At 39.0% G+C, this 27,581-nt stretch overlaps 2 protein-coding genes across 3 annotated transcripts in view; one reads left to right on the forward strand and one right to left on the reverse strand.

Annotated features, from left to right (window-relative positions):
• Nucleotides 1–20,153, reverse strand: part of ATG2B (autophagy related 2B) — a 57,997-nt gene extending 37,844 nt beyond the window's left edge. Inside the window, exons 1-9 of one of the 2 annotated variants that reach the window (XR_009152651.1) lie at nt 19,221–20,153; nt 11,871–12,033; nt 9,995–10,147; nt 8,850–8,952; nt 8,265–8,424; nt 6,035–6,214; nt 4,369–4,465; nt 3,908–4,090; nt 1,956–2,110 (exon numbers count right to left, since the gene is read on the reverse strand). Coding sequence is in view for 1 of the 2 variants with exons in the window: in XM_058162640.1 (XP_058018623.1) it covers nt 1,956–2,110; nt 3,908–4,090; nt 4,369–4,465; nt 6,035–6,214; nt 8,265–8,424; nt 8,850–8,952; nt 9,995–10,147; nt 11,871–12,033; nt 19,221–19,382 (1,356 nt within the window). In the remaining variant the exon portion in view is untranslated. The remainder of the gene's footprint in view (nt 1–1,955; nt 2,111–3,907; nt 4,091–4,368; nt 4,466–6,034; nt 6,215–8,264; nt 8,425–8,849; nt 8,953–9,994; nt 10,148–11,870; nt 12,034–19,220) is intronic. The other variant, XM_058162640.1, reaches the window with a different exon arrangement.
• A 2,482-nt stretch (nt 20,154–22,635) lies between these two features.
• On the forward strand, nt 22,636–27,159 carry GSKIP (GSK3B interacting protein). The gene is made up of 3 exons (XM_058162641.1): nt 22,636–22,862; nt 24,972–25,215; nt 25,531–27,159. The coding sequence occupies exons 1-3, from the start codon at nt 22,816–22,818 to the stop codon at nt 25,690–25,692; spliced, it is 453 nt and encodes a 150-aa protein (XP_058018624.1). The 5' UTR covers nt 22,636–22,815; the 3' UTR covers nt 25,693–27,159.
• Nucleotides 27,160–27,581: the final 422 nt, after the last annotated feature.

The following is a 27,581-nucleotide window of genomic DNA, read 5'->3' on the forward strand; positions in this document are numbered from 1 at the left end:
ATTACTTGTTGTGTGTCTATTGCAGTATTTTCTAGATCACTTATTCACAATCATTAATGCTCTTGTCACCTCACAGCTTGATTATAACAATGAAGTTAAGTGCAGCTGCTCTTGAATGCCATCCAAAAGTTTCAGCTGTAAAATATATCACAATCTCTGTAGTAATGATCATACCAAGGTTCATCAATGCAATATACCACTAGTAAAGGAGCTGTAATGGCTGCCAGATAACTTTTGGGTGCAATTCAAGGTGCTGATTTATACCTTTAAAGCTCTAACAGCTCAGGCACTGTATATATGTGACCACATTCTCCAAGGTGATTTTGACTATCCAGTAAGATCCAGGAGAAAGAGTTTGTTGTGAGCCCCCTCACTAGTGGAATGCCAGCTTCAAGGACCTGGGCTTAAGTCTTCTCAGCAATGGCTCCCCTCCTTTAGAAAGTGTGCCCCTAGATGTCATCTTACTGGTGGTTTTTTTGTTTGTTTGTTTTTTGGACAACTATAAAAAACATGACTCTTCAGAAGGGATCTGGAGAGAAGTAAAATTATACTATATGTGAATAGTGACACACAATTTTCATTGTTTTTAACTGTACTATTTGTTTTGAATCTTATTTTACAAACATCATAACAGGTTCAGTGTCTCTAGAAATACAACAGCATACAAGATGTAGTAACACAAACAAACAAATAAATATGTTTGGAAACAAATGAGCTGGTGCAGGATGAGTATTAGCTTGTCCACAATTCATGTATTTTGGCTCCAAAGCCTATCAGGCCATTACAGACTTTACTATTTACAAACGTATATTAAAAATCTAGATCCGTGATGGCGAACCTGTGGCACGCAGAGCCATCTCTGTGGGCATGCACGCTGTCGCCCCAGCCCAGCTCCAACTGTGTTTCTCCATCACTATTGGTGTGGGGCAGGGGGAAGACCCAATAAAAATCCAATTTTCCCCAATAAATGGGGAAAATAAAGACCTGGCGGTCCAGCGTCCAAAAAGGGGTCTGGGGTCTGTTTGTCGGAGGATTGGAGAGGAAATCAGTTGAAATCTGGCCAGGAGGCTATTCAGAGAGGGATCTGCCTTGGTCTCTTCTTCCCTCCCCCTTAGATTCCCCCCTCCTGGCTTTCTTCCCTAGCCTCATGTTAAAGGAGGGGGGAAGCAAAGTGGGACAAAAGTAGCTAAATGGCTGCGAGAGGTTAGGGTTTATTAAATACGGGGATGGGGAAAAGATGCTCTTCCTTTCCAAGGACCCAGGGAAAGTAGAATAAAAATAGCTAGGGGTGTGTGTGTGTGTGTGTGTGTGTGTGTGTGTGTGTGTGTGTGTGTAAAGCCCGGGATAGCTTCAGCCACAAACAACAGCTGCTGTTATTTTTGCTGAGAACTTCTAAGCTACACAACATTCTTTAATAAATACTATCAATAATGAACCATAATATACAGGATTAAAGAAAGGAAGGTGAAATCAGAGGAGGAAGGGAGGAAGGAATCAGAATATGATGGCCCTTCAGAAACTACTGCACCACACTCCCATTATTCCTGAGTTGTGCTGTTAAAGAAATCCAGTGCCACGAGGAAGAAGTCAAGTTGTGAAAGAGTGATTGAAATTCCTCACAAAACCTCATTATTCAGGTTAAATTGCCATGTTGGCACTTTATGATAAATCAGTGGGTTTTGCATTGCAGTTTGGGCACTCAGTCCCTAGAAGGTTCACCATCACTGACCTAAACAATTAACTAGCACAAAACTTGTTGCAATAAGTGTGGTTCCAGACCCACAGAAGGTACTATTGATACTGCGGTAGTAAATATTATTGTATGCTGGTTAACTGGCATGCATGCTTTTGGCCATGGTTATCACTAAATTTAGCTTAGTATGTTTTACAAACACAATCACTCCAAAACACATAAAGTTCCTCTACTCAAATGCAAACAGTTAAGTATTACATACCACTGCAGCACCAAGTGGAGATCCTGCTGGGGTAGCAGTATATGTACTAGTTAAAGAAAGATCTAAATCCATAGTTGGTGGTTCTCCAAGAGGTGGCAATGAAGAAAGACTGTGAGACATCTCCATGTCAGCCATTGAGAAAAAAACCTCTTCTTCTAAAAGAAAAGAGTAGATATTGTTTTTAACATTCAAATTAAGGAAAAACATAAAGCTGTAGGTCTCAAAAACAGCATTATTTATGCAATCTCTTATGTGGAAGAAAACCACAATTTAGAAAAGAAGCACAAGCATTGAATAATACATTATGTCACACAGAGAGAAGTAAGAAAACAATACATAGCGCATTTTTTGGAGTATAAGACACACTTTTTCCCCCATAAAAGAGGGTGAAAATTTGGGTGAGTCTTATATACCAAATATAGCCCCGCCCACCAGCCGGCTCCCCAGAAAATGGGGCACACGGAGGTGGCAATAAGCTATGGCAATACCTGAAGCCTGAAACAGCTGATCTTCGGAAGGCTGATCCAACCAACAATCAGCTGCTTGTGCTAATCAGGCTGTCCTGAAGCTGAAATTGAAACGGGCTGTTTGCTGCAAGGAGGCAAATTGTAGGGAGGCAGAGGCAGACTTTTTTTTCTTTTGGTAATCAGGCTATGCTGAAAATGAAACTGAAACAGGTTGTTTGTTGTTTGCTGCAATGAGGCAAATTGCTGGGAGGCAGAGGCAGATTTTTTTTCTTGTTTTCCTCCCCAAAAAAGGTAGGTGCGTCTTATAGTCTGGAGCATTTTATACTCTGAAAAATACTGTATGTACTGTGTACTGAATCATATATATTTCCCTAAAAGTCACTACATAATTTAAGATTATATGGAATTTCTTCTACACCAACTTCCCCACCACTCTCAACTTCTCAGTCTATCATGGTAATGGAGAAGTATATTATCTAATGCATAAAAATAAATTATACATATTTAACAATGGTTAATTATTAATAATATATCAACAAAATTCACTAGCTACTTATCAGCTTTCACAAGTGAGATAATGTGCAAGTAACAAAATAGATATCATGATCCAATTATCACAATTTATCTACTTGCATCATATGTTGGAATGCAAATATTTTAAAGGTGGAATTTGAATAATATTAAATATGCTTATTATTACTTTTGTTTCATTCTTTCTTGCTATGTACAAGAGTGACATTGGGATTGCTGTTAAGACAGTAAAAATGTACCATATTCAAAATTAAATCTGATGTCTAAGTGTTTAGCTTACTGTTTAAGTCCTTTTCTTTCACTCTGAGAAGTTTGAATTGATGTTATATTTAACATTATTCAATGACTTTAAAATATTTAGTATGAACTGATGATACTCAGGCTTTTACTTATAAAAATACCTCCATTTGACTGGCATTGTTTTGCTGATTGTACAAGGATTGTATTGTGGATATTTAATGAGTTTTTAATGCAAGCTGTCAACCCTTCTGGATTGTGGAGGAGTAGAAATGAGGAAAATAAATAATGTTGAATTTCTTACAACTCTATTCTTCAGTTGCTAATTCATGTTAAACTATTATGTGGCTTGTTTGGTTTTGGCTAAATGCAATGTTTAAATCCGTAAGGTCAAATCCACAAATCATGATTTAAAAGTCATAAGTTAGTATTATGTGCAAATGCATATAAATAGCAATATGCCCCCACCAGTAGTGGGTTCCAGTTACCTTTGCTCCTGGTTCGGGGTGTGTGTGTGTGTGTGTGTGTGTGTGTGTGTGTGTGTGTGTGTGCGTGCTCGCGCACAGCACTTCTACACATGCACAAAGCGTCCATGATGACGTCTAGGCAGGTGGGCAGAGCCTCCCACCGCCATCACTACTGGTTCGCCTGAACCGGGATGAACCGGTAGAAACCCACCACTGGCCCCCACACTATGAAGCTTGTGTGTTTCCTTACCACGACTTGAAGGAGTTCTAGCTGCCTCAGCTTCATAAAAACTCAGATCAGATTGTGTGCCTACTGGCAAAGTTTCTTTTCTCAAGTAACGATTGAGCTCCATCTGAATTCGATACTCATCTTCCTGCTGCATTGGCCGATTTTTTCTGTCTTTATTAGATAATTCTATTCTGCCAGGATTCTCTGCAAACGAAAAATAGAAAAATATGGTATCTAATTCCAAAGTCCCAGGAAACACAATTTTCCCCACCTTAGCTTCAAAGCCCATATTTGAAATAATTCAGCCCCACTATTCCAGTAATAGCATAACATTATCAGTCATGCTTCCTCATTAAAAGCTGTACCCCTTCTTGTAACTACATAAAAAAGTTGCCTAGCAAATATTTAAAGCTGTGGCAACATGCAAAACTCAGACTGCTCCTTTTATTTCAATCATATTAAACAACACAGTTTCAACTTACCTGGTCTGGCAATGGCTGCAAACATATCCAATAAAAGATGTACCTGTCTCGGTGACAGGAACAGGTGTATGGAATCTATCTGTCCATCTACGTCCAACTTAAAAAAAAGATTTAATACATTTGATAAGAACCAGTTTCCCCAGTTATCAATCTTGCCATTGAACAAAAACTTTTATCTCTGATTTTAATTCTTTATCTTATGAAATATACTATGGATAGTCTGTGAAATATAATGATTTATCAGAATCCAGCTTACATATTATTTTTGATTAGCATTCATATGTTTTAGCTTAATTGTTTACACATATTCTTTGGTATCTCCAAACTGAACAGTCTCTTTTTGCATATATAGAAATGAGCAGCTGGAGCTCCAAGGCTTTATTACTGTGTGCAGACATGCTTAAACACCTGAAATATATAGTAGCAATAGAAAAGAGTATTTGTGGGTCAGGGCTGAGCTGGGAAGTCTGTGGTTCCCTCTGAGCTTGGTTTGTTTTCTTGCAGACATTTAATTACCCAACTAGGTAACATCAGCAGCCTGATGATGTTGCACAGTTGGATAATGAAACATCTGCAAGAAAACAACTAAGTTCAGAACCACCAAGGACCGCACACCTGCAACATATAAGTCAAGTAAAACCTAGGAAATATGTACTTGAAAAGCTATATATACAATTGATCGGTCAATTTAGGAAGATGGTCAACTGTGGAGATTTAACTGTATATATACCTACTCTATATCCTGAATAAAATTGAGTCTCTATGTATCATTGATTTAATTAAAGAGATACCCCCCCCAAAAAAAACACCCCACCCCACTCTCATATTTTAAAAAGATCTTTGTATAGAAGAGCAGGCAGAGGAGGATGGGACTGGATTTAAGTTTAGAGTCACTGTGTTCCCACAAGTGCCCCAAATCCAAACCCTCCTGAATTCTGTTGATCCTTATCTGATACCAATTTAGTGTTGCACTTTAGTTGATCAGATTCTTATGTATAGGTTTGAATAAATCTTTGATGTTAAAATCTTATAAATGGACCTGATTCTTTGCACCCGACAATTTGGGATTATTTCAAAGGTTTCTTTGTTTCTCTGTTTTCTGCTGCCAATAATTTCTCTACTTAATATTGAAGCACCCAAGTTTTAGTTCTGCAAAAACTCAAAGAAAAGCTACTATTATTTTGCTTTTGATGTACTTGTTTCTTGCCTTTGAGTTAAACTTGACAAGTGATGACTACTAGTTAAATAATTTAATTTTAAAATGTTACAAATGACATTGTACTTCTTGTCTGGGTCTATAACTGAAATACCACTGTTTTTAATTGCATGTATTATTATTTAGTTGTATTTATGTCTTCTGATTCTTTTGCCCTTCTTCGCCTTAAAATAGAAAAAAAGATCAAACCATAGGCAGCAAGCATGAAGCAGTTAGTGACACACACTTCAGATTATCTGCACTGATTTTAAAGAAGGGACATGCAACGGCCTAATAACTGCAACATGCTTATTCTTCATTTTACACAGTAGACTAAACAGAATTCAACTACATACAAAAAAACTTTATCAAGGAAAATTGGAATGCAGAATAAAGAGAGATATCTATACCAAGACTTGAATAACATGTATCAAGGGTGAAAAAAAAACATGACTATGATCAACAACTAACCTTTGCTCCTGGAAGCACTTCATTTTGTTTTAATGTAAGACTCAGTTCCATCCTTCCAATCAACTTACATATTTGCACAGGATCTGAGGGAGAAACTTCAGGTAGGTTTCGTGCTAGTTGAGGGTGTGGCTCATACATAATTTTTGGATTCCAGCTAGGTGAAAGCTTTGGTTCTGTTAACTTTGAAACACATAAATAAAAATATAGAGGTAACTATATAAGCACACTTTCTTTGCTGTGTGCAGAAATACACGTATTCAAGCCATTAGAAAAATACATATTGTACTGTAGTTTTCAATACAATTTTTCAGTAAAGCACAAAATTAGAAACACTGCAATAACGGGATAAAATATTGTTAACATTGCAAATTTAACTATGGTTTTATAGCAAAATGTCTCTGCAATTGTTCTCACCCTATGTCCTGGCCTTCTAGAAGAGTATGAAGATCTGACTCTGCCAACTTTTGTGGGGATACAAGGGCACTATGCAACCTTGAGGTTGCCTTAAAGGTGTTGTCTCTGCCTTTAACTTACCGTTTTTCTTTATTTTTACTTGTTTCTCATTCTGTTTAGTCTATTTTAATCTTTTTGTATGGTTCTATGATTTTTATCTATAAACCACCCAGAGATATTTAGATAGTCAGATGGGTAGTGCTTAATTTGATAAATAAATAATAGTGCATAATACTCTATGATATAGGTCACTTAAATTATGAGCTGGAGCTTTTGTGATTATCATATGCTAAACTGTTATATAAACTCCTTTTTTTAATTGCTCTAGTTTCTAGCAAGATAACTCTAATTTGGGAAGAATACTAACTCAGAAGTACCTCTTCCCACTTCACTTCTTTTTAATACAAAGCTAACCACCAACCTAACAGAGACAATAGATCTTAAAAGGCATTTTAAATAACATGATGGTGGTGATAGGCCTGTGCTTTACAGCAAAATGCCCAGAAAAAAAGGCAACGGTAAGCTGAAATTACACTGAACAATTTGGGAGGGTAGAAGGGTTACTTGGTCTTATAACTGACCATGAAGCAACATTGAGTATTTAATTCAGAATATTCTATACTACTATATTTTACAAACAAATTTGCATGTAATCTGTATGGATGGATTTAACAAAATTTTGGTAAATGCTCAATTACTCAATTTAGCCTTCACAGAACTAGACACTCAAAACTGCAAATGCTTGGGAGAGAAAATATGAAAATTGGGAGAGAAAACGGGCAGGAATGCTTATGCCTTAAGTACATAATTTGTGCAATACATACAGATAATTATATGGGTAGTCCTTGCTAACTGATGATAACTGACAGAGAAACAGCCGTTGCTTAGTGACAAAGTCATAAAGCACAATGTCACATAACCACACCAACTTATGACAGCAGTTTTGATTGTCCCAGATGTTAGGCAAATTCCACACAACTGTAGGGATGGTCAAATGATTATCATTTGCAATTTCCTGTCAATTTCCCCACTGACTTTGCTTCATGGAAGCAGGTAGTGAAACCTCAGAGATGCTACATCGGCTGCAACTACAAGGATCACTGTAAGTGTCTCTTCTTTAGCATCATCATAACTTCAAATGCATCACTAAACAAGTGGATGTTAAGCAAGGACAACCTGTATACATTTATATATATTTTTCAGTCTCCATCATGACAAATACTACACAAGTTCTTGGAATACTGATGGTGACAGGACAGCAGCTATCTAGTCTTAATAGATGGAAAGTTACTGTCTCTGCTGAATGACAGCTCAGCTGTAGTTTTGGTCATGAGATTGCCATCTTCTTCACTGGAAGTTCAACTGGAATTGGGGGCTTCTCATATGGAAGAACCCTGCTGAACATCCACTGCATACTTTGCATCAACACTTGTTAAGGATCCTTCATGCCTCTGAGGTCAGAGGAAAAGGCAATGATTTTCAATTTTGTCTGCCACATAACACCAAACTCTCCCATTGAAGGTAGGCTAGCAGCTTTGCTGTCCTTCTAAAAACACTTACTGACTGATCAGTGGAGGGCATTTGCAAAATAAATGGTTGCTACATCACATTAGCATTTTATATATCTGTATCATGATATTATTATTTTTGCTTTTATTGAATTAATATTATGCTCTCAATCTGCTTTGCTTTTATAGTATAACCTACCAAGATCCATATTTTGAAATTTAAATTTCTGGTGCTATAGTAATACAATAAAAAATAAACAGAATTTTACCAACTGTGTAGTGGAACAGACTGGAGAGGATTTTGCTGATGCCGGAAATTCATCCCAGAAAAAAGAGACACCTGAGAGCTGTAATAATTTGTGAGCAAAAGCTGTGGGCTGATGCACATTTCCAGAACATTCATCAGCAGTTTCATCACAGTACACCATTCTGTAAGCAGTGAAATCAATAATGAAATAAGGATAGAATATAAATTTACAATTTTCTTGTTTATATCACATGAATAGCTTCAAAGAAAAACCCCTGAAAAAGTCCAGTTGCCTTTTGAAAAAGCACCTTTGGAACAACCATGACCTGGATGACTGAGAATCTCCATAAAAATCTAGCAAAGCATTACTGTATCACACGGGCATAGAAGCATATGCAACTTAACCTCTAATAATATTAATGCACCAATTTAATTACAAAATTCCTGTATCTTCTTACATGTTTAAAATCCCAATCATTATTGCTACAGACATAATCAATGACAAGTTCTATTATTGAGGAATACAGTAGAACCTTTATTTTAAATTCTTATAAAGTACTGATTCTATTCCAGCCATCATTTAAAATAGAAATCAAAACCTACTTACTTCTCAATATGAATTTCCAGTGCTGTTCCACTTTTAGAATTATCTGGGACATGTTCAATTCTCAGAACAGTGTCTAAAAAATTGATTTTCACTCTTCTTAAAACTATAGTAAAAATATCAAGATAAGAAATAAGTGTTATACCTGCTAGATTCAGACTAGGCAGAAAGAATCATATTATCAAGACAAATTCAATATACATTACACTGAGCAATAAACTACAGCTTATAAATAATTGATCACATAATATATTAAGCCTGAAGGAAATCAATAGTTTCCCGCCAAATAAGACACCCCTTGATAATAAGCCCAATCAGGCTTTTGAGCACATAGCAATAAGGCCAAGAGCTTATTCCAGGGTTCAAAAAAATATAACACAGGGTCTTATTTTTGGGGAAACATAGTACTTAAAAACCTATATAAACTTGCATCAGCTAAGTAGATACTGCTATTTCCAAGCATCCGCTGGCTGATGTAGGAATGACCAGATTGAGTCTGAAGGTGGAGTTAAACACATCATCAGTTTGGCACTGCTATGACTCTAAAAGAGATTTAAGTCCAGCTACCCTTGAAGTCCCTTGACTCTTATTTGGCATCAATTTGCCTTGATTGTTAGTAGATCAGATTCTTGCATAGATAGCATGAAATAAACATGTAGTACTTTTGAATTCTATCCTGGCTCCTGGTTGTTTTTACACCTGATAGCTAGAAATGCGGGATAAAAAAATTGAAGTAATGATGCTGCTACTATCCTTTTAATTATACAGTAATGAACTCTTTCATCCCCCCACCTCCCCAAGTAAAATCAGATTACAATGCACTAATCTCTATGTAAGAAAAACAATTGGTATGTGCATTTCTTGTAACAATTCAGAGTCCATCTCAGTAGAAAACATTTAAGGACTAAAATATTGGGCAAGAGAGACTGCTGAATGAACATGTGAAACATTGTCACTGGCCTCCCTTTTCTAACTGTGAAAGTGATTTATGCATGCAAACCTGTCCCATCACAGCATAGCAGCAGGACCTATATGCTACTAAATAATGCCACAACATTTTAAAACTTGACAATTATTGTGACTTAATTAACAAAATATACTTTTGGTTAACGGATAATTTGCTTTGCAGTTTATGAAGCAAACAGTACCTGTTTCAATTGTTTCAGCAAATTTCTCAAGTCCTTCAAAAGGCTGGGACCCTTCTCCTTGTTCATCTGTCAGTTTTTGACTAAGACATTCTTTTGCAAGCTGCATGCTACTCGTCATAAAGCTTGACCAATACATTGGTTCTGAACTAGAAGCTACCAAAAAAAGTTAAACATGCTTTTATTTTTAGTCAACTTCAGCCACTATTAATATTAAATCATGAGGATGAGTCAGTAATAGTAAATCATGAACTTAATCAACAAAACATTGCTGACTAATTCTTTCTATTTGCACAGCAGTGATTTCCTATGTAGTAAACAAAAAGTGAAGCCTCTCAAAGTTTATACTTATTCACACAGAAACTTTTCACTAGTAACATTAAATGTAGCAAAGTAAAAACTAGAAAAAGAATATTATGGAGTAAATTAGATTGTAGGATATGTCTGCTTTTACTTCATACATGTATGGAGAATGTTCTGCCCAAATATTGCAAGATCAATGGAATACACAAAATTATTTTTCTGCTGTAGAAGTCAAAATGGTAGACTTCTACAGCAGAACATGGAAGTGTGGATAATTATATTACAAACGTCCAATACGTGTAATAAGTTTGGTCTTAAGCATTCTGAGGGTTTTTCCAACAGCTCCAAGATGCCAATCAATAATCTTATATTGCCTGTGAATGAAAAGCAGGACCTCTCCAAGTATGAACATGATATATGAAAATTATACAGCTACAAAATAGCAATAGAACCTCTGAGCTTCAAAATATGGACAAAGGCACACTCCTTTTTATTTATAATAGCAATAGCACTTAAACTTATATACTGCTTCCCAGTGCTTTACAGCCCTCTCTAAGCCGTTTACAGAGTCAAACATATTGTCTCCAACAATTTGGGTCCTCATTATAAAATAAGACTGGTTTTTCATATAGTCAGGAGTCAGACAATAGATCTAATTTTGTAGTTATGGTCAAGATTCTGAACAAAACTAAAGCAGTATGAAGATTATTATTTTATGAAGAAACTTCAAATCAGATGCGAGTTTATAATATACAGAATAACAGAGAGTTGGAAGGAATCTTGGTGGTCTTCTAGTCCAAAGCAGAAGACCCTGTATCATTTCAACTGGCTGTCCAATCTCTTCTTTAAAATTTCAAATTGTAAACACAGTGAATCTATATACATCTCGATAGCCTACAACTGCCTTTATAAAGTAAGATAAAAATTGTTTACAAGACAAAGGATATCATAGTTTTGAAATAATGTATTTGAGCCAAAAATGTATATATTTGAACATTGACCAATATCCTTTGTCCCAAGTCAAGGAGATTATTTGCAGTAATACTTATTTCCTTATAATCTGATTAGATATGGATAAACATACACAATGCCTCATGATACCATACCTATTTGATATTCAAATATTCTACCTAGAAAAATTAAATGGATACAAGTAGTGCTTGCTTAACAACTATTTGTTTATTGCAGTTCAAAGTTACAACAGTGCTGAAAAAGTGGCTTATCACTAGGCCTCACACATATCACAGTGGTCATGTGAGCACCATTTACAACCTTCTCAGCTGGCAAAATCAACAGGGAAGCCAGGAGGAGGTCATGTGATGGCATCATGTAATGTCTTACTTAAAGACCATGGGTGATTTGCTTAACTGAAATATGGACTGCCAGGACTTCTATTGAGATGTGGGCAATCACATGATGTTTACTCAGCGATGGACTTGCCAGTCCCAATTAAGGTCATTAAGCAAGAACTACCTGTATTGTGATACTAGTTCATTTACACTAATCGACTTATCTTCTAACATGCAAAAAAAATATACAACTTGTAATGACAAGCAACTGTTGTTTATTAACTTACCTAGACATGGCCTTGGCTTTAAGACCATCTCTAAGCCCTTTACTTCAAGTGCACAGTTATCTTGAAGCAAAGAGCCCCAAGGAATGGACAGAGATATTGACTGAATAAATCCTTCAGTAACTTCCAATGGAGCATCTGCCGATTCCAGAATCTCGTTCAGGCTCTAAACATATGGAAGAACATAGAATTTGTAGTATTTATGAGAATTTGTAATACCAATTACCATTTTTAATATAAATATGGGTAATCAATTTCTCTTCTGCATCTAGGGCAAATTAGATTTAACTGCCTAAAAAATACAAGTTTCAGTTAGGGTAGTACAATGCTTTAGGTTCAATCTTCAAAAGGTGTTTTTCAATATGTGGAAATGTGGATATGGTATTTTAAAAAAAATACTTTTTGGTATTTGGTGTGTGGTTATTAGATCCACCTTGTGGCTACCTTCCAAAGCTGCCCCATAATTAGGGGAAAATAGGTGGATAGGAAAACATGTTGCAGACAGATCTTATTTTCATACTCTCATGTGCTTTGAAGCTCTTTTTGAAGACTTAAGCTGAAGCACTGCACACACCAAAAACAATTTTAAAAATCCCTCTGTGTTTATAATAACAAAGATGGTTGCCAATTTGGATGCCTTTGGGAGATGATTAGGCCAATCCATACAGGTTAAAATTACCAAAGTCTACTAGTCACAATGAGTATACAATGGTTCTGGTATGTGTAAAACATACATGAAAAATATTCTCCTCTGCAATCTGTAATTTTAATGCAAATCGGATATGCATTCATAGAAATGCACATACTCAATATGGCTGGATACACCCATTTCTATAACTTTTATGCTGCAATAAAATAATATTTTGCTTCATATATCCAGTGTCGACAAATCCAATTACCGTATATTTTGGACTATAAGACGCACCTAGCTTTTGGGGAGGAAAACAAGAAAAAAAAATCTGCCTCCCAGCAATTTGCCTCCTAACAGCAAACAGCCTGATCAGAATACCGGCTATCAGCTGTTCTAGGCTGTGGCAATCGCCACAGCCCATCACCACCATCCATCGCCACTGCCACCTATCACCACCTCCATGTGCCCCATTTTTGACCCGGTCTAGGTGGCGGGGATAGGCGGCAGCAGCAATCCCCATCATCTGGAATGGGCCGAAAATGGGATGAACAGAGGGTGAAAATGGGGTGTGTGGAGGCGCCGATAGGCAGGGGAGGCAATGAGTGGCGACGACAGTGATGGGTGGTGGCGATCCCCACAGCTTGGAACAGCTGATAGGCAGTATTCCAAGAGGCAGAGCCAATCGCCAATCAGCTGCTCGTGCTAAATCAGGCTGTGATGAAGCTGACCAGGCTTTTTGCTGCAAGGGGGCAAATTGCTAGGAGGCAGAAGCTGAAGAGTGGGGGCCAGCAGGTGGGCGAGACTTCGGCAACATTCACTGTTTAAGACGCATAGACATTTCCATCCACTTTTTAGGGGGAGGAAAGTGCATCTTATACACCAAAAAATATGGTAGCTATCACTACTATTTTAAGTATTACAAAATTTAATGTAATGTCACAGATAAACATTTCTAACAGAGCAGGTAAAAGCTGATTATAAAAGCTTTATCACCATTAAGATAAATTATTATTTTTAGCAAAATACCTGTCATACTTGCCAACAACTATTTGTGCTTATGTAAGCAGAATCCCATAAAAGTGCACATAACAGAAAATGGTGTTCATTTAAGAACATACAATACTTCCTGAAGAATTCAGCTTATAGCTCAGACATCTTTACCATTACTGATATTCTCAATTGCATTTTCCTGTAGTTAATCTAATAACCTTGAGACAGTCAATATTGTTTCTCTTAGCATGACCCACTACTTTAGAAAATATCACCCAGGGAGCTTATTAGGCTTAAGAAGCTCTAAAAGATGTCAGTCACAATACAGGACACTGAATATATACAAAAAAATCAAGGAAAACAAATTTATAAAAAAGCTCACTAAACATGTCTTGAATATTAGAGGAAGGTTGTAGAAAGAGTAGAAGAAACAGGTTACATCTAGACATGTGACATTCAAGATTTGAGGCCTAGGAATGAGATTGAAACCAAGCTGGCTTCCTTCATGGATGACCCATAGAGGGACTCTGGTGAAGGAAACATGACCATTTTTGTCATATAATCAATATCAGAAACCTCCAAGAAGTCTAATAAATAGCCTTCAGGACCACCTGAATGGGTTGGAAGAACTGTACCAAAGTAATTATATTCCTTCCTGTGTGGGAAGTTCTACTTGGTAGCCATGGGGACAGAGAAATGTTGATTCTTTGAGTGCTTAATAAGTAGGATTGTGTCCAATGAAGCCAGACCCCATAAAAATGGTACTGAATATGACTGAGATATCCAGGAAACTATTAGGAGATATACATTTAAAGACTATGTAAAACTAAGTACACTGAAAACTCTCTTTCAGGTGCTTAGACTTGGATAACATTAGTGCCCAAACAGACAAGAGTAGATGTGATAAATTATACCTCTCCAGGGACTCTCTCTACATCCTCAGGCTATAGCAACTGAAATAAGCAAATGTGACTATGCAAAAAGGAGACTCATACTATATTTATCATTCTCCAAGATGGACTTCAACAAAAATGAACAACTTATCAGACAGCTTAGCAAATAATTCACAGCAAACTACCAAAAAAATCCAGTAGCCTCAAATGAAGGTTTCTTGTTATTTAGAATAATGACACTTTACAATATAAGTGGACCTTCTTTGCTACACTTGAATTATTATTATTATTATTATTTATTTGATTTTTATACCGCCCTTCTCCCGAAGGACTCGGGGCGGTGTACAGGCAGAATAAAACGAACAATACAAAATACAATTAAAATGCAATTTAAAAAACTTATTTAAATTAGCCTGAAAATTTAAAAATTTACCATACACTAAAAAACCCCAATTAAAATTAATAAAATTGACATTTAAAATTCAATTTAAGCCAGCCCCGCGCGGATAAAAAGATGTGTCTTCAGTTCGCGGCGGAAAGTCCGAAGGTCAGGTATTTGGCGTAAACCTGGGGGAAGCTCGTTCCAGAGTGTGGGAGCCCCCACAGAGAAGGCCCTTCCCCTGGGGGCCGCCAGCCGACATTGTTTGGCGGACGGCACCCTGAGAAGTCCCTCTCTGTGAGAGCGTACGGGTCGGTGGGAGGCATGTGGTAACAGCAGGCGGTCCCGTAAGTACCCAGGCCCTAAGCCATGGAGCGCTTTAAAGGTCGTAACCAACACCTTAAAGTGCACTCGAAAGGCCACAGGTAGCCAGTGCAGTCTGCGCAGGAGCGGTGTTACATGGGAGCTACGCGTAGCTCCCTCTATCACCCGCGCAGCTGCATTCTGGACTAACTGAAGCCTCCCCTTCAGGGGGAGCCCCATGTAGAGAGCATTACAATAATCCAAGCGAGAGGTAACGAGCGCATGAGTGACTGTGCACAAGGCATCCCGATCAAGGAAGGGGCGCAACTGCCGAACCAGGCGGACCTGGTGGAAGGCCCTCCTGGAGACGGCCGTCAAATGATCTTCAAACGACAGCCAATCATCCAGGAGGACACCTAAGTTGCGCACCCTGTCCTTTGGGGCCAGTAACTCGCCTCCAACAGTCAACCGCGGCTGCAGTTGACTGAATCGGGATGCCGGCATCCACAGCCACTCCATCTTGGAGGGATTAAGCTTGAGCCTGTTTCTCCCCATCCAGAATTAATCCCCAAATCAGAATTTGAATCAGCTTTAGGCAGAATTAGACCCACTAGCTTTGTCACAAGGAGAAAAACTTTTGTGTTTAATTCTGCACTCCCAAAACCTTCATTCAAAACTCCCTAAAGTAACATAGATTATTTGCTTTAATCAGAAAACCATCAAAATGACTGCAATATTCCAGGGAATCAAACTACAGAATTGAATAAATAGCAGGTTGTATCAATTTTCAATAAGCTGCTAAAAATTATTGATTAATCAGTCTTACACATGTGGACTGGACATTTCAGATCCACAACTGTTGGGCAATGAAGTATGGTCATAGTACACATATCTTACCATACTTACAAATCAATCCAATAGCTTCCCAACCTTGCACTTTTAAATGTCAATATTTAGAATTGCCTTAACCTTCATAATTACCTTCCTCTACATGAAAATATTTAAAAAGTTTATTTTCAAGCCAAAAGACAAATACTCTTTGTAATTTTCTATATTTTATTAAAAGGTAGAATAAGCAAAGACAGGGAATTTGCTCCAGATCAAGTAACGCACAGAATTCTAGCTGTTGATATTATATGAAGAGAAATGTTATCAAATCATAACAACATGAACTTGGGCAAATTATATGAAGCTTATCTTGCATCTCCCAATACTTACCATTGTCAATTTCACATTTTATCATAACACAGAAAGTACTGATTATAATTACAATTGTTCTAAAAAGAGCCTATGTTTTAAGAAACAAATTGTATCTTTAGTACTCATGTATATTTTTACACATTTAATTCTTACATGTTACACTAAATGGTGGTTGCATTTAGTGCTAATTTAATATTTATTATGTATCAGATTATTAGAGAATTAAATAAAAAGTTTTAATAGGTAGACAAACTGAGGATGTTTAATGCTAAATTGAAGGAACAAAAAGGCTTTGCTTACTAATTATAACCAACATGAAAGCCTCAACAAGTCATTGGTGGTTACTGCTAACAATTACCTCTTCTGGTAACCTGAGTCAAAGCAATGTTATCATAATGCATTGAAGACCAATGTTAACAGCTATAAGTATTTTAAAAGGGAGAAGGAAAGCTAGAAAGGAAACAATTATAACATTCAACAGATGCTCGATATCAGGATGAAAATTTTCCAAAGAGAAGATTTAGCAGTTGAAAGGACAGACTGAAGCTATGGAAAGGAAAATGCATGCTGCTGCAGATAATGAAGGCAATCAGTGAGTAGCCATACCTTTTTCTCAGCTACAAGGTTTCTGATTGAGAAGTTCTAAAGAGAGTTAAGATTCCTAAACCATAAGATTCTTTAAATCAAATTTCCTGAATCCAAAATTTATAAATAACTATATTAAAAGTAAACAATTTATTTCAAGTAATTTTATTTATTCATTCAATTTCTATAGCCGCCCATCTCAGTCAACGACTCTGGGCAGCTTACAATTCAAATATATATATATATATATTGCAATCAAAATACTAAAAACATTTTTTTAAAGAATAAAACAACTGAAACAAAATAAATTTACATAACAGCCATGATATTTGGCTAGTTAGCAATACAGTCAGGAAACGGGGCCCTTAACACATTCACATAGCTGTCCAAAGTCACCTTGTAGAGGAGATGGGCAGCATAAAATAAAATAAAATTCAGCATCCAGGGTTGGAAACATAGTCCTGCAATCCTTCAAATACTTCAGGTTTTTAGGCCTTAAAAAAGGTTAACAAGGTTGGAGCCATTCTAATCTCTGAAGGGACAATGTTCCATAGAGGAGGGGCCATTGCAAAAAATGCTGTCTTTTGGTCCCTGTCAGCAGACACTCTGTCAGAGAATCTGCAGCATGCCCATTCTGCTATATCTGGTTGGGCAGGTAGAGGCTTTGGAAAAAGGCAGTCCTGCAATCCTTCAAGTACTTCAGTCCCCGCTATGTAGGGCTTTAAAGGTAACTACTACCACCTTGAATCAGCCTGAGTTACTGTGAGCAGTATTCAGGTTCAGGTATGGTTGTAACTGATGCATCACCAAAAGCAGGAGCTGCAAGTCCAGAAGGACCCCGAGATTGTGTACTAGGTCTGTCTGAGGTAGGGCAACCCCAGACAGAAACATGGAAGTACTTTGTCTCCAAATACCCACAGGCACTCTGTCTTGCTGGGGTTGAAGTGTAATATTTTCCATATCAATTAAAATATAAAAATAGAGAAAGATACTGATAAATATTCTACAAAATAAAACTTTAGTAAAAAAAAACCCTTTTCCAAAATTTCTAAATACAGTGGTGGGATTCAGCCAGTTTGCACCACTTCGGGAGAACCGGTTGTTAACTTACTGAGCAGTTTGGCAAACTGGTTGTTGGAAGAAATTATTAGAGCAGAGAACCGGTTGTTAAATTACTTGAATCCCACCACTGTCTAAATACCTTCTAAATTTCTGTAAAAACATACTTGATCTATAAAAGCTAAACTGAGGCATAAAATCACAAGTGTTGCTGCTTACGAAGACCCTTGATGTTTATATTAAAATATAAAGGCATGATTTGCACTACATAGACAGAATTGTTTTTTAAAACATGTCTTTATCCGTAAATTATAATGCTGTCAAATATGGATTTGATCAAATACCTACCATAGCTATGAGTTGTGTATTAAACTTTCACAGGATCATGCAAACAATGAAATTAGGCACCTAGCAATCTTACTAAAGGGGATGTGGTGGCTCAGTGGCTAAGATGCTGAGCTTGTTGATCAGAAGGTCGGCAGTTCAGCGGTTCAAATCCCTAGCACCGTGTAATGGAGTGAGCTCCGAAAAATAGGGGCCACTTTGGTGGGAAGGTAACAGCGCTCCATGAGCCTTTGCCATTTAGTCATGCTGGCCACATGACCACTGAGACGTCTTTGGACAGCGCTGCCTCTTCGGCTTTGAAACGGAGATGAGCAATAGCCCTAGAGCTGGGAATGACTAGCACGCATGTGTGGGGGAACCTTTACCTTTACCTTAATCCTACTAATCCATTCATCTCACAATTCAAATCATAAGCAAAATAAATTTCCAGTAGTAGAATTTCCATAATCTAGATATTTTTTCTTTACCTGGCCTCTTTTTGAAAGTCTTAAGAGTATTGTTCAGCAGAACCAAATAAAATGTATCAAAATGTGAGTTGATACAGATGTTAACTCTAACATGAATTTGCACTTCTTCCAAGTGAACCAACTGAAAACAACCTGAATGAGGCAACCGTTTTCCATTTCTTTTATCATTCCCTTTTTTTCTCTCCTTAAGTATAAAATAAAAAAATCAATTTTGACTGCTTCAATTCAAAAGGATAGAAATAAGTACTTGATTATGATCCAAATTATATGAGAATGAGACATTGCTCACAGGTAAATCTGTTTTTAAAACTTATCAAACCTGGATTACTCCCAACAGCCTCAATACGCTCTAGCACTCTCCAATATTTTGTCAAGACAATGATAATTGGAGCAATAATAATAAAAAAAAATAAAAGACAGGCAGGAAACTGAAACAAACAAGACTGGCTATACCTGTCAAAAGACAATTCCTCCCTTGCCAGCTTGAACAGGATCACTTACCCATTTGTCTAGAGGCACCTGTGCCAAGCAGCCCGTGCCTTGGTAAAGATCCAGCGTGAGCTGCTCCAAGCTGAGCTTCTCCTGGAGAAAGTGCCCCAGGTACCTCTGCAGCAGATACCTGCAGGCCCTTTTTTTGATCGACTCCGAGAAGGGCCAAGGCATGATGGCCAAGGAGAGAGAGAGCGCGAGACAGTCTAGAGGAAGAGAGAGCGATGGGAAGTGCAGGGAAGTTAAAGGAAAAAGGAGATGCGGGGGGAGGGAGGGTTTGGAGGACGGGAGCCAAGAACCCCACAAAAACGAGTCTTCGGCAGTTGCCAGACGGGAGGGGGGGGAGAAGGGGAGGGGGTCGATAGCCCCACCAGTCAGGAACTCCAGAAAGGGGCGTGCCGGGGCTGTCACTGAATGTCAGAGAGAGTTGAAAGGTGTGGTGGCGGGGACCGGGACAATAAGCCTGCTTGAGAGGGAAAGAAAGGGGACCCGTCCGGGGTCTCGGTTAGTGGTCAGAAAGAGTCTATTCAATCCTGTCGTTGGAGGCTTCACGTCGTAAGAGCACCGCCGCGACGGCGAGAGCGGCCGGTTTCATCTCGCCTCTCAAACCGCCGCCATCTTCTCCGAGGCCCGCCCCCCCCCCTGGGAAATTTAAAGGGGCGGCCGTGGGAGATTTTTAACGGCCCACAAGGGTCCTCGTTAGGCTTCCTCCTCCTCCCACCCCGCCAAAACCTCTCTCAACGTCCAGCGGAGAAGTCTCGCCGCGAGGGGTTTTTTTTCCCCCTCACGCTCTCTCTCCGCCCCCTTTCCCCGCCCCACTGTCTTGAGGGGGGTGGCGAGGCTGAGTCGTTGCGCCGCTCAGCTTGGGTCGCGTCGCCACGCTTCGGAGGACGTCAAGTTCTTGAGAGGAAGCCTCGTCATCTTCTGGGCTGCGGGAAGGGAGAGAAGGCCCCAGGGAAGTGGAACCGGGGAAGTCACGTGCCCCGCACGCAGGCCTTTGGATGTAGAGATAAGAAAAGTGAAGAGTAGCGGAGGCCTTAGGTTTGCAAGTCGACGTCAATTTTTTTTTTTTTAAAGGGAAGGGAAATATTCACAAGCCCCTGCAGGGAGATATTCAAAAGGTTTCCCACCATTTCTCTCCATAGCTTTTTTTTTTTTTAAAAAAGATGTCATATTAGTTTGGTGGAAAATACATATAAAAGACAAAACTAAATCCAAAGTGGAGATGAATGCAAGGTTTAATTGAGAAGGGCTATTTTGTTTTGTTTTTTAAAGCCTAAACTATTCGCACTTTCGCAATGCAATGCAAGCATCAAGTCCCGATGCAAATGTTAGTGAATAGAATAGAATAAAATTGAACTGAATTGAATTCTTTATTGGCCAAGTGTGATTGGACACATAAGAAATTTGTCTTTGGTGCATATGCTCTCAGTGTACATAAAAAGACAAGATACGTCTTTATAGACGTTTATAAAGGCTATTTGTTTTGTTTTTTAAAGACTAAACCAGGGGTCTCCAACCTTGGCAACTTTAAGACTTGTGGACTTCAACTCTCAGAATTCTGGGAGTTGAAGTCCACAAGTCTTAAAGTCGCCAAGGTTGGAGACCCCTGGCCTAAACTATTCGTGTTTTCGCAATGCACTGAAATACGCAATGATATCACCGTGTCCTTAGAGAGGCTTATCTTTCATGAAAAATACATCCCTCGGGCCGCTCCTCCTCGCCTCCGCAGCCCGTGCCTTGGTAAAGATCCAGCGTGAGCTGCTCCAAGCTGAGCTTCTCCTGGAGAAAGTGCCCCAGGTACCTCTGCAGCAGATACCTGCAGGCCCTTTTTTTGATCGACTCCGAGAAGGGCCAAGGCATGATGGCCAAGGAGAGAGAGAGCGCGAGACAGTCTAGAGGAAGAGAGATCGATGGGAAGTGCAGGGAAGTTAAAGGAAAAAGGAGATGCGGGGGGAGGGAGGGTTTGGAGGACGGGAGCCAAGAACCCCACAAAAACGAGTCTTCGGCAGTTGCCAGACGGGAGGGGGAGGGTCGATAGCCCCACCAGTCAGGAACTCCAGAAAGGGCGTGCCGAGGCTGTCACTGAATGTCAGAGAGTTGAAAGGTGTGGTGGCGGGGACCGGGACAATAAGCCTGCTTGAGAGGGAAAGAAAGGGGACCCGTCCGGGGTCTCGGTTAGTGGTCAGAAAGAGTCTATTCAGTCCTGTCCGAGGCGGCTTCACGTCGTAAGAGCACCGCCGCGACGGCGAGAGCGGCCGGTTTCATCTCGCCTCTCAAACCGCCGCCATCTTCTCCGAGGCCCGCCCCCCCCCGGGAAATTTAAAGGGGCGGCCGTGGGAGATTTTTAACGGCCCACAAGGGTCCTCGTTAGGCTTCCTCCCCCTCCCACCCCGCCAAAACCTCTCTCAACGTCCAGCGGAGAAGTCTCGCCGCGAGGGGTTTTTTTTTCCCCTCACGCTCTCTCTCCGCCCCCTTTCCCCGCCCCACTGTCTTGAGGGGGGCGGCGAGGCTGAGTCGTTGCGCCGCTCAGCTTGGGTCGCGTCGCCACGCTTCGGAGGACGTCAAGTTCTTGCGAGGAAGCTTCGTCATCTTCTGGGCTGCGGGAAGGGAGAGAAGGCCCCGGGGAAGTCACGTGTCCCGCACGCAGGCCTTTGGATGTAGAGATAAGAAAAGTGAAGAGTAGCGGAGGCCTTTGGTTTGCAAGTCGACGTCAAATATTTTTTTTAAAAAAGGGAAGGGAAATATTCACAAGCCCCTGCAGGGAGATATTCAAAAGGTTTCCCACCATTTCTCTCCATAACTTTTTTTTTAAAAAAAAAAGATGTCATATTAGTTTGGTAGAAAATACGTATAAAAGACAAAACTAAATCCAAAGTGGAGATGAATGCAAGGTTTAATTGAGAAGGGCTATTTTGTTTTGTTTTTTAAAGCCTAAACTATTCGCACTTTCGCAATGCAATGCAAGCATCACGTCCCGATGCAAATGTTAGTGAATAGAATAGAATTGAACTGAATTGAATTTTTTATTGGCCAAGTGTGATTGGACACATAAGAAATTTGTCTTTGGTGCATATGCTCTCAGTGTACATAAAAAGACAAGATACGTCTTTATAGACGTTTATAAAGGCTATTTGTTTTGTTTTTTTAAAGTCTAAACCAGGGGTCTCCAACCTTGGCAACTTTAAGACTTGTGGACTTCAACTCTCAGAATTCTGGGAGTTGAAGTCCACAAGTCTTAAAGTCGCCAAGGTTGGAGACCCCTGGCCTAAACTATTCGTGTTTTCGCAATGCACTGAAATACGCAATGATATCACCGTGTCCTTAGAGAGGCTTATCTTTCATGAAAAATACATCCCTCGGGCCGCTCCTCCTCGTCTCTGCAGTCCTACGATTCCCTCCCTCTCCCTGAAACCACGTGCGAGCTCCATCGGCAGCCGGAAGTGGCGCCTCTTGTTTTTCTCAGGCCGCCGGTCGCTGGTGGTCGTGGCACGTGACAGCTTGGAAAGTGAGAAGAGGCGAGCCGAGTTGGTTTCGCTGTTGGGAGCAGAGAGAGAGGGAGAGAGGCTTATCGTCTCCGTTACTGAAGGGGCCGGGAGCAATTCTCATGCAAGACCTATTCGACGGGCAGACGCCGAAGGAGAATGGATACGGGTAGATAATGCCATCGCGACCGGAGGGCGAAATCGTCTGGGGTGTTGGGGGTGTTGCACTGGAGACCGCTGGGGTGGCGATGCGACCGTTCAGTGCAACGTCGGAGAGAAAGGAGCCTCTGCCCTGCGTTATTTATTTTATTTTTATTTATTTAGAAAATGTATATTGCCGCCCGCTCGCACATGGCGACTCAAGGCGGCTTTGTTGTTGTTAGTCGCGAATAGAATAGAATTCTTTTATTGGCCAAGTGTGATTGGACAGACAAGGAATTTTTGCCTTTGGTGCATATGCTCTCAGTGTACATAAAGAAAAAATAAAATATATTCGTCAGGAATCATAAGATACAACCTAGTGATAGTCATAGGATACTAATAAGCAATCAAATCATACTAGGGAACAAAATCAATATAAGTTCAAAATTCCCAAAACTTTAACCTAAGACTGGCTACTGTTGACCTCACCCCATTCCTAAGAGGTCTATAAGGGGTGTGCCTAAGAGCACCAGCGTGCCCACAGTCCCTGTCTTAATGTTTCCTTTAATTGTATTCATTTTATGTATTCAATTCATGCTTATACTTATATATATTATCTAATATGTACTTGGCAAAATAAATAAATAAATAAAATAAAGTTGTAAAGATACAAGCAACATGGATATAAGTCATAAGTGGAAATATATAGGTACTAGTAAGGATGAGGAGAAGAATAGTAATACAGTTTTAGTAGTTAATTTGACAATGTTGTGGGAATTAGTTGTTTAGTAGAGTGATGAACCCCATGGACAACGTTCCTCAAGGCCTTCCTGTCCTCTACCATCCTCTGGAATCCATTTAAGCTCACGCCTACTGCTTCAGTGACTCCATCCAGCCACCTCATTCTCTGCCGTCACCTTCTTCTTTTGCCCTCAATCTTTCCCAGCATTAGGCTCTTCTCCAGTGAGTCCTTCCTTCTCATTAGGTGGCCAAAGTATTTGAGTTTCATCTTCAGGATCTGGCCTTTTTACCAGGACATAAAAAGACAATCTAAAAGAAATCAAAATAATAAAAAATAAACATAATAAAATAATAAACCCCCCCCATCCCTCCCCAGTAACGCTCATTCATACTAGTCATTTAATGGGCTCTATTCCCGCTCTGGGTTCCCCAGGTCGCTGGCAGAACAATGTCTTCAGGGTCTTTCGAAAGAGTGTTAGAGGGAAGGTCAGTCTAATCTTTGATCTAATCTAATGATCCAGAGAGAGTCGGCCATCCGGAGAAGGCCCTTCTTCTGGGTACCGCCAGATGTATCTCCTTAGGAGACGGGACCCGCAACATACCTTGCCTCCCTACTCTAGTGGTTCGGGTAGATGTGACCAGCAAGAGACCCTCAGATGACTTGGTCCCAAGCTGGGAAGAGCTTTAAAGGTGGCAACCAGCACCTGGACCAGGAAGCAAATCGGCAACCAAAGCAGTTCCCGCAGGAGAGGGGATACATGTGCACACCTTCTCCACCTGGGATCTTCCAGAGGTGTTGGGACTACAACTTCCATGGTTTCTAGAGAAACAGGGAAGCTTCTCCATCTCAACTCTGGTGTGTCGGCCAGAGAGTGACCTGGGTATGCATTCGTACAGATGCTTTGCAATTGTTAGTTTGTCCCCAATATATGAATATGCAGGTAGTCCTAAACTTCAAAATTTCCCCCAAAGCCCAAAATTTCTGTTGTTGAGTGAGACATGTGTTAACTGAGTTTTGCCCCATTTTACATCCTTTCTTGCCACAGTTGTTAAGTGAATCCTGCAGTTGATAAGTTAATAACCTGGTTGTTAAGTGAATCTGGCTTCCCCATTGACTTTGTTACAAGGTCGCAAAAGGCAATCCCTGAACCTTGGGACACAGCAACGGTCATAAATGTGAACCAGTTGCCAAGCATCTGAATTTTGATCACATGATTATAGGGATGTTGCAATGGTCATAACTGAAAAATGGTCATAAGTCACTTTTTTCAGTACTGTTGGTCACTAAATGAACTGTTGTAACCCAAGGATTATTATGTATTAAATGTTCTGGCTGAATAAATGCAAGAGGTCTTTGGATATGTACTAAATATTATACACATATTTTTATGTGCAGAATGGAGATTGATTATAATTCCATGGATGAATCCAGTAACAGTGGAACTGAGAACCATTTTGAAGGAACAGATGTGAAAGACATGAGAATAGAAGCAGAAGCTGTTGTGAATGATGTTTTGTTTGCTGTGAGCAACATGTTTGTCTCTAAAAATCTCCCATGTGTTGAAGAGGTAGCATACATCAATGTGGAAACTAGGGAGAAGAACAGATATTGCCTAGAGCTAACAGAAGCAGGACTCAGGGTAATGTTCCTTTTGTGTATGCATTTTTAAGTATTTACTGCAGACTATTTAGTAAACAACAGTACATTGTTATAAAAGCAGTCTACTTCCTTTTCCTTAAGTTCCAAATATTTTATATAGAAAATAAATTTCCAGGAATCAGTAATTTGATGCAATAAATGCTTCATAATTGAGAATTCCATGTTATTGGTTGTCTTTTAAATATTCAAAGGGGGGGGACAGGTCTTCAGAACATTTTATGTTATATCACTTTATCCATGTGTTTATATTGTACTGAATCCCTTCTTACTTTTGAAATATATTTTTCTCTTGTAGGTGGTTGCTTATGATTTTGACCAGATGGATGACAGTCTACAGAATCCCTACCATGAGACTGTTTACTCTTTGTTAGACTCAGTTAGCCCAGCATATCGGGAAGCTTTTGGAAATGCATTACTACAAAGGCTAGAAGATTTGAAAAGCGATGGGCAGTCCTGATTGAATCCACAACCAAAACAGAGCTCCAAAAAAGTGTTGTAACTGAGAATTTTGAGCAGCTGATGCTGAGTACTTGCAAAGGAATACTTTCTTTAACTTGCATTCCTTGCTTTTAACATTAGTTGCTCTATTAGTTGTAATGGCACTATCTATAACCTTCATAACTGAAGCTGTTCTCAGTAAATAACTCACTTTGTTCTCAAAATTCCAAACAAAGTTATATACTTGGTTAATTTTCTTTCAAGTGATTGAATAATGTTTCCGTTTTAATCAGTGCTTAGTTTTAGCAATCCTGCAGTTGGCATTAAATGTTTGTAACAAGATAATGCTTGTTCAAAATTTGCACAATACAGTCGTGTTTTCCAAGACTAACTTGGAATTTTATGAAGAACAGAAAATTGCCTTGCCAAGCTTAGAAAAATAGATTTTTCATTTACAATATTTATCTCCATTTGTTGTGCATTCTCTAACTCACTAGGAGATCATAATGAATACTCTCAAACATTTTAAGCTCCATACTGATGAGCAGTAAAAAGCAGTGTTTATTGTATGGGTTGCAAACTTTGAATACTGAACAGAAGATGAATTGTTGGCATAATGAATGTATTCATCAGTTGAAATACAAATGGTATAAGCACAAAGATAAGGAACTAAAAAGTGCATTCTTCATAAAGCCCCATCTTTCTTACAGTTTTTGCTAAAATGGAATGCATATTCTATAAAGGGTTATTTACAGTTTAAATGTTTACACAATGTATAGTATATTGGAAACTTTTGCACGCCTTAATATATTCCCAGTTACTAAATATTTCTATATTTAAGTATTTTAGCCATTGTTTTAAAATAATGTACAACACAATATTAATTCAAAACCAAAGAGTCAAGTTGGATTTGAATTGAGAGAACCTAAATATGAAATTTGCTAACGGTGGTCTTTTTTTTTAATTTTTACTGCTTACAAAAAGGGCCTGTTTTTAAGTGAAAGTTTATGTATAGCAGTCATACGTTTTGCTATATAATGATAACATTCCTAGTTCTCAGACAGATGAACTTATAATTTGAAGGACTTAAATATATCTTGCGCCTTTGAATTTATTTGAGTGATAGTTTTAAAATAGCTGAGAATTTAGTCCAGGAATTTACACTTTTAACTGTTATAACGCTGTATTTCATTTTGTACATTTGTTTAAATATATGAAGTGCACAAACAATGGAGTAGATGTATGCTCACATTTAGACCTATAGGAGGAAATGTACTTTACGTAGTTGACTTCGTACTCCTTTGTGAATAACCTAGCCATGTTTATTGTTTGCTGGTTTATGTTAGAAGTTGTACATTTAAATAAAGGCACATAAATGATCTGTACAATGGGTCTTACACTTAGGACCCCTTCTCACTTTACAAAAAAGCTTTTGTTTGTATGGGTTACATTTATCAATATTTACTATATTAAAAATTAAAATTGATGCATTCACTGCCTCTATCATTTCTCATAATAGTTTGAAGGGATTTTAATACTAAATTATTTTTCAAAATAGGCTGGCGCATAATTTTAATTTTGAGGACCTGTGAGAAGGATGCTATGATTAAGAAAAATTGATATAGAGTAATAAGTAAATGTAGCCAGTGTTTCTGATTAGAAGTACACACAAGAGTTGGATGGATGGGAGTTTATTTCATCTAAATTATTATCCCTCTATTTCCCCTACATGGTAAAATCTGCACCCAAAACCAAGTTGGATTGATAAATGTATGCTTCAGAAGCATGTCCTTAGCGCTCCAGGGTAGTTGGATTGCAGCACTGGGCTTTGCTGGCTGAGGAACTCTGGGAGTTGAAGTCCCCAAGTCTTAAAGTTGCCAAGGTTGGAGACTCCTCTTTAGTGGGGGG

This window comes from Ahaetulla prasina, chromosome 1, assembly GCF_028640845.1.
Source record: "Ahaetulla prasina isolate Xishuangbanna chromosome 1, ASM2864084v1, whole genome shotgun sequence".
NCBI lineage: Eukaryota > Metazoa > Chordata > Lepidosauria > Squamata > Colubridae > Ahaetulla > Ahaetulla prasina.

What these genes read in the sequence shown, in the direction of transcription:
- GSKIP (XM_058162641.1), top strand. Translation starts at nt 22,816, where the DNA reads ATGCAAGACCTATTCGACGGGCAGACGCCGAAGGAGAATGGATACGG. An exon ending in CCGAAGGAGAATGGATACGG is followed by an intron (nt 22,863 to 24,971) that starts GTAGATAATGCC and finishes TTTTATGTGCAG; the next exon opens with AATGGAGATTGATTATAATT. An exon ending in TAACAGAAGCAGGACTCAGG is followed by an intron (nt 25,216 to 25,530) that starts GTAATGTTCCTT and finishes TTTCTCTTGTAG; the next exon opens with GTGGTTGCTTATGATTTTGA.